The 9,754-nt window shown below is 38.5% G+C and overlaps 1 protein-coding gene across 8 annotated transcripts in view; it reads left to right on the plus strand.

Moving 5' to 3' along the window:
• Window positions 1-9,754, plus strand: part of myo9aa (myosin IXAa) — a 143,092-nt gene that overhangs the window by 92,204 nt on the left and 41,134 nt on the right. For 7 of the 8 annotated variants that reach the window (XM_014001575.1, XM_014001577.1, XM_014001579.1 and 4 more), the window contains 3 exons: window positions 2,235-2,376; window positions 4,323-4,518; window positions 8,465-8,584. In XM_014001575.1, coding sequence (XP_013857029.1) covers window positions 2,235-2,376; window positions 4,323-4,518; window positions 8,465-8,584 — 458 coding nt within the window. The remainder of the gene's footprint in view (window positions 1-2,234; window positions 2,377-4,322; window positions 4,519-8,464; window positions 8,585-9,754) is intronic. The other variant, XM_014001581.1, reaches the window with a different exon arrangement.

Here is a 9,754-nt window from a genome sequence, read left to right on the forward strand (position 1 = left end):
CTGTTGCGCGATTCCGCCGCCTGCTGGTTTAGAGCGTCTATGCACAAACTAAGTGAAAAGAAGCTGGTATCGGTCCTGTAGTATCGGAGCACTTTTATAAGTACGAGTACGAGTTAACGCACATGGTATCGGACCGATACCCGATACTGGTATCGGTATCGGTGCATCCCTAGTTATTAGTCGTATCATTGCTAGTCAGTGTTAATTTTGTTTTGAGTGTACTGTCTATAGTTTGTAAAGTAACTAGTTTGTGAACCTCTGTACGTATGCTGCTGTGACACCTGAATTTCCCCTCGGCAGGACAATCAAGGCTATTTCTATTCTATTTACACTACATGCGTCTCCGCTCCACTCCCCTGCGGTCCRACCTCTGCAGCAAATACACAACCATTCTAATCARTGRGAGTATTTGCACTGTCTCCGCAGGGCGGTGATGAGCGGATGGTGATCTGCCAAAATTAGATCCGATCCTATTTTTGCCAGATGCTGGAGCTGCTCCGGGGTCAATATCACATCACATCACACCAACAGGAAAAGGAACGAACACAGCATCCGTAYATTCAGAATAAGACACCATAAGGTGGAATCATTTTGTCRAAATCCCAGCRCAATATATGGATATATTTCTACACAAATGCTGTCAGAATGTTTCGTTCTGTTTGGGAAGCAGATKGCAACATGTAGATGAAGCTATGTGTACACACACGATTCACGTGGATTTTATTTTGAAATCAGAAGTTTCAAAAAGACGACAGCGATAGTTTCGAYCTTAGMTATCAAAAGCTTTTATATCAATGTTTTCAGCTGTTTGGAGTTCGTTTTTCACAGAATTAATAATTTTTTGCTCTGACTTCCACATTTGTCACTGGATTTATCGTGTAAGCTCCTTCCTGCACACCCTCCCTCCTCTGTGTGTCGCACCGGAGCGGACGCTGTACAAATTGGTTTGCAAACGAACAGCCGTGCGCAGCGCAGCGGAGTTGCATGTAGTGTAAATYCGGGGTAACACTGCGCTACAGACAATGAGCCGTTGTGGGTCAGGGAATGCGGAGCATCTCATCTTCTTTAGGTTCCGGCACACATTTGACAATGCTGTCTCAAAATTAGTCTATCTAAGTATATAAAATAAGTACGTCATCAGGAAACTGCTGCTGAATGAGCTGCTCCTGATTTTCTTAATAGTCAGTTGTGTCAACACCATCTTTATTCCTGGGTCTGTGCTCTGTCCCGCCCTCGTCATTTCTGTCCATTGGGAGCAATGACTGTTACCTGCAGTGGCTTTATTTATAAATTGTAGTCCACTGGCAAAAAGCAGAATGTGAATGCAAACTGCACCAAAGGAAAAAAATAAAGTCCGCTATTTGGTCCGGACCAAACAAGTGGTGAATACACAACCTGAAATCTCTAAGAAAATATTCTGAGAAGAGCCGATTGTTTTAAAGGAGCTCCTGACTGTCCTGCACCTAAAGACTGTTAGAGATGGACAGTTTGAAAGGAGGAAACCTGAAACTCAACTTCAGCTTAGTACTAATGTGACTGACTCCTGWTTTTTGTGCTTTTCTAGTTCTTTAGGAAAATGTAGACATTTTTTTCACCTTTTAACAATCATCAACCAGTTTTTCTGTCCAGTTTTATTATTTTTATTSACTAGAGCTTGTTAAGAAGTAGATTTGAACCCTTTAAGTCTAAGAATCAGCAGCTTCAGTAAATATTTTGCTCTTTAATTCCCCCTCTTTGCCTTTTGGACTCTGAATCCAATGTCCTCCCACTTGGAAAAACTGGACTCTTGAGCTGTTCTGTTTTTTTGTAGCTCAGGTTTCATYCTGTTACAGAAACCCTGCTGTCTTCTTCCTGTGAACTGTTGAAGTTTTTATTTTTTATAGACTCACTAGTTGTTGCTATTAATGGACCAGATACAAGAAGAGATATCGTGGGTCCAAGAACCAGTCTTTTATTTTTTTTGTTCCCTTTGTTTGAAAAGTTAAATATTTGCATTAAACCTCCTAAAATCGACTGAAAACACAAAATGATCAAAAACTAAGCTATTTAAAGGAGCTTTGGTCCTTTTAAATCTTAGAATATTTTCTACTAAATTCTACAGTTACTGCAACATTTAATTATTTTAAACAAGCACATCAGCTTATCGGTTTTCCATCTRAAGATTTTTCTTTATTTCTGCTCATTAAAAAGACACCAGCGTTCTTTAAATCAGCTCTATCTGTTCCGTCTTTCAGTTTCCCTCAAGCCACCAATCAGACGTTGTTGGATAAGTTCAAGCGGCAGCACGAAGGAAACGCCTACATCGAGTTCCCCGCCGTCATGGAGCCCGCCTTCATCATCCGACACTATGCTGGCAAAGTCAAGTACGGCGTCAAGGTCAGTGTGACGTTTATAGAAACCKTAAAGAACAAACTGCTCAACGACCTCAGCTTCAGGAGGTGAAAGGATGCTCATGTTACTGAAAACTAAAAAAATGCTAACAAAGGTGGCATATTTTTATGTTAAATGATGTAATGATGTTTCTGACTGGGCTGCCACCAGTTGGTAAACAGTTTTGTTGAGGGCGTCTCYAAAGTGTCTCAAAATGTTTGCGGGGTTTTTTAATTTCCTCACTGAAGCTGCGAGGCTCACAGTTTCACTCCTAGAATTTTGAACATGTTTTAAAAATTTGTGCAACATGACAGAGCTATGTTTTATCTCAATTCCATCCATCTCAGTCGATCTTGCACTTGTCTGGAGTCGGTTCACAGAGGCAGCAGATTAAGTGGGGAGGTCCAGACCTCTCCTTCCACTGCCACTTATTTTCAGCTCTTCGGACAACTCCAAAGGGTTTCCTGGCCAGCCAAATGTCTGAAAGCTCTTTCAGAAGACACCCAGTACTGATACGTATTCTGACCACYTCAGTCCATCCAGCAGRACTCGTTTCAGATTTAAGCTTTCAGGAGGAGGAAATAAATACAAACTTTATTGGCACAAAGACTGACTAAAAGTATGCAGCAGYGTRGATATAACCGTGGTAAGAGTCAGATTATTTTGAAGCTTAAAACCTTAAAAGGACGTATTTTGRTCTGTGTAATAAAATAAGAGGCAGGAGTCATTCTGCGACTCCTGCTGCTGTCATCAACAAATTGAGTGACAGAAACACATCAGAGCAGCTGAGTTGTTGTKTTTTCCACACTTCTTTTGATTCCACACTGATTAATGTCATGCTGTAAGAGWGCGTCTCCATCTGTGACTTCTGAACGAAGAGGGAACTTCAACACTGAATGACCTGTTTGGACATGTAGTGTTACTGTCTTCTGAAAGAGCCTACAGTGTCCCAGCCTGTCCAGGGTCTCCTCCCAGTTGGACAYACCCTGAGCACCACCATAGGGAGGCATCCAGAGGGCATCCTTAYCAGAATCACTTCAACTGATGAAGTGTGAAAAAGTGTGAAAAAGAACATAGGTTGGGATTTTCTAAAAGTAAAAAGCTAGTCTCAAACACTCACAAAATACTGGGTTAATTTTGAGTCACCAACATTTCCAGTCCAATAAGTTACAACTTTAGACCCTGAGAGTCTTTGGTCTCCGCAAGGGTCTCCTCTGCTAAAGTGTCCGATTAAAAAAAGAAAAAGAGCATAGCAGGAAGTACATATCAATATGGAAAAAAGAAAATAAAACACATAATAAAGTCTCTTATGAAATGTATCAAAAAAGCAACAAAACCACATCTTGACCCTGTTGATATTTGATGRACAGACAGTAAATTGGTGTGTAAAGCTCCAGATTCACACACATCAGAACACAGAGGCACATTTTTCTGATCTTTTTTGTGATCCGGAAATGGGGATTTAAGGTCTCACAGGAATTATGTTGGAATTTTAATCCCTTTTTATTAATAAACAATCTGCTCCAGAAATATCTTCATTATTAGTATTTTTTTTTATTGTACTTAGAAAACAAAAGCTTTGAAAACAAATCATTTTAGCTCTGGCAAATGAAAGTGTCTCTTATTGAAATTTGGCTTGTTTTTAATGAAATGCTATAAGAGAGCAAACCTTCAGTCAGTATTTACATTTTAAAAGTTATAAACAAAGAGTGCACAAACTCTCAGTTAAAGTCACATTGTTTTCTGTCTCTTAATTGACATTAATTAGACAAGATTGATTTTAAAATATGTTTTGATCAAATACAGATTACCCAGTTAGTATGTGAATAAATTATAGAAAATTAAGACTGAAAACGGTTGAGTAAAACAAGTCGCCTCAGTTTAAGACAACCAACAGCTAGTTTTCTTGTTGATGTTGTGTTGCTAATTGTAGCTTGTGTTTGTGCACACAGGATTTTAGGGAAAAGAACACGGATCACATGCGTCCAGACATCGTAGCTCTACTGAAAAGCAGCAAGAACGCCTTCATTTGCGGGCTGATMGGCATCGACCCATCAGCCACTTTCCGCTGGGCGGTACTCCGAGCCTACTTCAGGGCCCTGGTGGCTTTTAGAGAGGCTGGGAAGAGACACACGCACAAGAAGACCGGTGAGAAAGCACATAAATACAAACTCTGACAACATCTTCCCTGTACAACGAGAAATACCAAGAAGCTTTGTTTTGTATGAAGCCAAGTTGGTTTAATTCGTAAAAAAAGGGGATCTCCAACTACTTGTAATATTGAACGTTATTTAAAAACATTTAATTCAACTATAAAACTGAGATGGAAAACATATTGCTGGTCTAGCTTGAACATTAATTTTGGACAATGTCTGACTTTCAGCTCCTTTAATATAAAACCGGAGCATGTTGACGGAGAGGAGAATATAGAAATGACTCGGCATGAAACTGAAAATGATGGAGGACAACAGAGCTGCTTCATTGAAAGAGAACCTCAGCTTTAGTCTTTTAGCTTTCACGTTAGCGCTAGAGCTAATATATGTATAGATGGCGACATAGTTTGTTGTTAGCTTCATAGCAAATAAATTGTTAGCTCTTGAGCTAATTTATCTATGGCATAAGTTCTAGAGCTAATAAATATAGCATTAGCTCTAGAGCTAATAAATGTAGCATTAGCTCTAGAGCTAATAAATATAGCATTAGCTCTAGAGCAAGTAAACATAGCATTAGCTCACAAGCTAAATATGGCGTTAGCTCTAGAGCTAATAAATATAGTAGCTGTGTCTCAATTCATCGGTTGTAGCCAACGTAGAGCACATTTGTTGGCTGCTTGCATCACTGCCCTGTAGGGGTGCACTAAAAAATCGTTTTACATCAGAATCGTCATTCTCGTTTACAAAGATTCAGAATCGATTTAAAATGTCCCAAAATCGATTTTTATAAATAAAAAAATAAAGCAAATCTAAAGGCTGTCAGCCTCCATTCTGTAACTACATGGGACATCCTGATGTCATCATGCAGCTGCTTCTGGAACATATGAATGTGCAGAAAGCACCAAAACAAAGAGGAAACTACAGAACTGGAGAGATTCAGCTGGCACTGTCTTCACTGAATGTTAASATTTGGGCTCATTTTGTTTTTTTACTGAATGAGTCTGAGTTTGACATGAGTAAGGTGTGTGAGGTTTGCAAAATGAAGATGAAGCACTTTGGGAACATGACAAATGGGCTCACATTATCAGTTTTGGATGAAAAATTGATTTTGAATCGAATCGTGGCCCCAAAAAACCAGAATCAAATCGTGAGAGAGTAAAAGATTCCCACCCCTATGCCCTGCATTGTAGACTGTCCAAATTCATAGGTGCCTACTCATGCAGCAGGCAAATTTTTTATTTTGCAGCAGAGTTTTTATGTTTTTTTTATGGCGGATTTTGGAAATTTATCACTGACCAAAGATTGTAAGCTAAGCAACAGCTGAAGAAACTTTTGTTGCAATGAGCTGTTAAATAAAATGCAGTTAAAAGTACTGATACTGTAACTAAACCCAAATTATTAATGTTATTATTTATTTACATGTAACATTTTTCTATTAAAATTGTATTTTGTGAAGTAATACCTTGAAAATACAACTGAAGTGGTGTGATATAAAATGTATCACGATGATAACGGGGCATCATGTGGTCATGCAAACATACAGTACATATTCCATAGACTAGACCGTCKCATTTCACTGTCGTTTATGCAGCCGACATGAGCGGCCTACAGCCCACGTAGACTGTGGCCCACGGTTTACGTAGCTTGCAACGCAAGAATTGAGACACAGCCAGTGTTAGCTTTAGAGCTAATGTATAATAAACATCACGACCACATTTGATCATTTCAACCCATATATTGTGAAGAACATGAAAATAAAATAAAATATAACTGTATCGCACACAATAGCTTTTTAGCCTGGACCTTTTGTGTTTTTGTTACAGCTGTAAGCCATCATCATCCTCAAAATGCATTGTGTCAGTAAGAAAAACTGTGACGTGCTTAAGTGGACAATGTCATAAATATATACAACGTTTTAGGTAATTATGAGTTTCCATATATCACAAAGTTTTTTTTTTAGTGGGATGGAGAAATARCATATTAAGGTCAACTTGTGATGGTAATCTGAGATCCTTTCAAGTATTTTTGTCATAGTTAAAAGTAGGTCACATTTTCAAAATAATAAAACAGATGTTTTTGGGGTTTTATGTTGTATCGTGACTGAATATGTGTATCTAGATTAAAAAAAATAATTCTAGCTTTCCTGAAAGGCAGATAAAGGGTAACAGTTATTTGTCTGTAATGTGTGATTTTATTAGTTCTCTGCAGATTAATTGGGTTTGTTACCTCAAATATCTCACACTCAAAAACAGGAACCCAAAGTTTTTCCTGACATGTGCTGTATTTAAAGGGATCCCAGATGAGTTGTAACATTAGACTTTATTTAATTAACAAATATTTTAACTGTAAAATAAAGACTGTAAAAATATTGTAGGCTGTTTAGGTTTTATAATTTTTTAACTAAATTTTAAAAAATGTATTACACGGACAGGGCCATTTTATTTACACACAAAGCATTCTGGGTAAATGATGACGTGGATAGGTCATCGGTGCGAGGCTGCTAACAACACTGAAGATTAATCTTGGACAATATCTGATGATCGACTCTTTTAAATGAAACCAGAGAGCGTTGACAGAGAGGAGAAGGTAGAAATGACTCAGTCTGTAACTGAAAATATGGATGGAGGACAACAGAGCTGCTTCATGGAAGAAGAACCTCAGCTTAGCCTGTTAGCTTTAGCATTAGCCCAGACGCTATCGCCACATATATGTATTAGCTCAGCGCTACACATTCTCCTCTCGTCACTGAGGTCTTCCATCCACATGACAGAGGGGAACACAAAAATGACTCGGTCTGCAACTGAAAATATGGGTGGAGGACCTCAGTTTAGCTTGTTTGTCATGCTAGCACCGAGCTAATACATATAAGGCAACATAGCGTGAGGGCTAGCGCAAAGACTAACAGGCTAAGCTGAGGTTCTTCTTCCATGAAGCAGCTCTGTTGTCCTCCATCTACATTTTCAGTTACAGGCTGAGTCATTTCTACCTTCTCCTCTCTGTCAACGCTCTCTGGTTTCATTTAAAAGAGTCGATCATCAGATATTGTCCAACATTAACCTTCAGGGTGGATATAACTCGTTCACACCCAGGACCTATCCACGTCCTCATTTACCCAGAATGCTTTGCATGTAAATAAAATGGCTCCGTCCGTGTTAAAATATAATTTTAAAAATTTACAAAACTAAACAGCCTACAGTATTTTTACAGTCTTTATTTTACAGTTAAAATAAATGTTTATCAAATAAAGTCTAATGTTACAACTAATCATGGATCCCTTTAATGCTCTGTCATAAAGTCATGGTTTGAGGGTCTTTGTCACCATATTTCTTTGCTACAATCATCATTTGTGTTTTTGTGTGTAGTTCCATGTATTTAGAGTAGCTCTAGTTCCTTTTCCGTCAGTCTTGTTTTTCTTTGAGTGCACTCTTTTCTTTTAGTTTGTTTTGCCAAAGATATCAGCATCAGGCGGTCTTTTTTTCATTGCAGCGTGTGAATCAGCTCTGCATCCTCTAAAGCTTTCTTACTCTTTATTTGTAGACGTGATGAATAGATATTTTATTTAGAGATATCTTTTAGGATGATTTTAATTGAACTTCAAAGGGCATCCGTTTAAATCTGCCTTGCCTGGATTGTTATGATTAATATTCAGCTAAAATATATTTATTTTTCTTTGTCCACCATCGTCTTCCTTAGGTAAACATGCTTCAGTTTGCAGAAACATTCGTAAAGGACAATAAAACCGACCTACAGAGATGATCTTCCTTGTGTTTTGAATGTTAATCATCTTCTCTTGTACAGGTTCTTTATAGTAGAAAAAACTGCATTTCCTGAACTCTTTTACTTCTTCGCTGTCTAATCTCTTTCTCCCTTTTCTCTTTTCTCTGTCCCTTTTTTGTGTGTTTCCTTTACCCTCTCTTTCCTTTTTGTTTTGCTTCTCCAAGGGCATGATGACGCTGCTCCCTGTGCAGTATTGAAAAGTGTGGATAGTTTTAGCTTTCTGCAGCACCCTGTGCATCAGAGAAGCTTAGAGATCCTGCAGAGATGCAAAGAGGAGAAGAACAGTAAGGCTGCAAAATGGATAAAAAATTAATTAAATTAAAACTTGTACTTTTAATGTTGGATTTGGGGAAACTAAAGGGACGAGACTGACCAACATCACCAACCTTAGAGCTGTAGCCAAACTCAAGTTAAACCATCAGTACTGTCTTTAAACGTTTGGTTTAATTTTGATTTGTGATTTAATTTTCGGCTTTTTCTTTTGTAGACTAGATGCTCGTTGGTCTCTGCTCCCTACGTCTCCCTCTTCGCTTCCCTTGCATGTTTTTTTTTTTTATATGCGCAGTCATTCTGTCACTTGCACGTCACTGTGAAAAGCTTGCATTAAAAACAAATCAAGAGCTGCATGGTTGGAGTGCTTTGTCTTCTGAGGTTGGTTAAGGGAAGCCACAACTCTGGGGATCCATTTTATTGTTTGGTTTTGTCTCTTTTATCCGTACTGCTTTGCTTTTCATGTGCAGTTTAGTCTGTGGGGCAGCAGGTTTGGGACTAAAAACAGCCACTAATGCAAATTAAACTGGTGATGGTGATAGAAGACTTGATTGAACCGGGACGCAGATGTTTTTGCAATAACGTCACTAACCTGCTCACAGGCAGCTTTTACACGTGGTGCAGGACACACACACAAACACACACCTCACAAAGATCAGACATTTCAGTCCACTCAAAAGTGCTTGTGTCTTTTTGTTTTTTGCTACCTTGCAGCTCCAGATGAGGTGTAAATGTTGCACAAAGTAATGATGAAACTTTGCTTTCTGAGTCGACTAATGAGCCATTTGCCGTACACGTAACAAAACAACCTGAACTAAACCCATATTTGTTGGATCTTAACTTGTCTCAGTGGACTGAATGTGGAACAAAATGAGGTTTTGATTTTTTTTTTTTATTAAAGACTACAGTGGAGACTTTCAGTATAAATATAACTCAACATCTCTGCACTAAAGAGCCCCTCCCTGTAAACCTCACACACTTGTTTTAGTTTTACAGGTGCTTTTCAGAAAATTAGATCATCAAAAAGTAAATTTAGTTCAGTGTTTCAGTTCAAACTATAGATTCATTACATTCAATTCAGTTTATTTATATAGCGCCAAGTCACAGCGTATGTCATCTCAGGGCACTGCGCGTGCACACACACACACACACACACACTCTCTCTCACACACACACACACACAC

The sequence above is a fragment of the Austrofundulus limnaeus genome, unplaced genomic scaffold (genome assembly GCF_001266775.1).
Source record: "Austrofundulus limnaeus strain Quisiro unplaced genomic scaffold, Austrofundulus_limnaeus-1.0 Scaffold9, whole genome shotgun sequence".
NCBI lineage: Eukaryota > Metazoa > Chordata > Actinopteri > Cyprinodontiformes > Rivulidae > Austrofundulus > Austrofundulus limnaeus.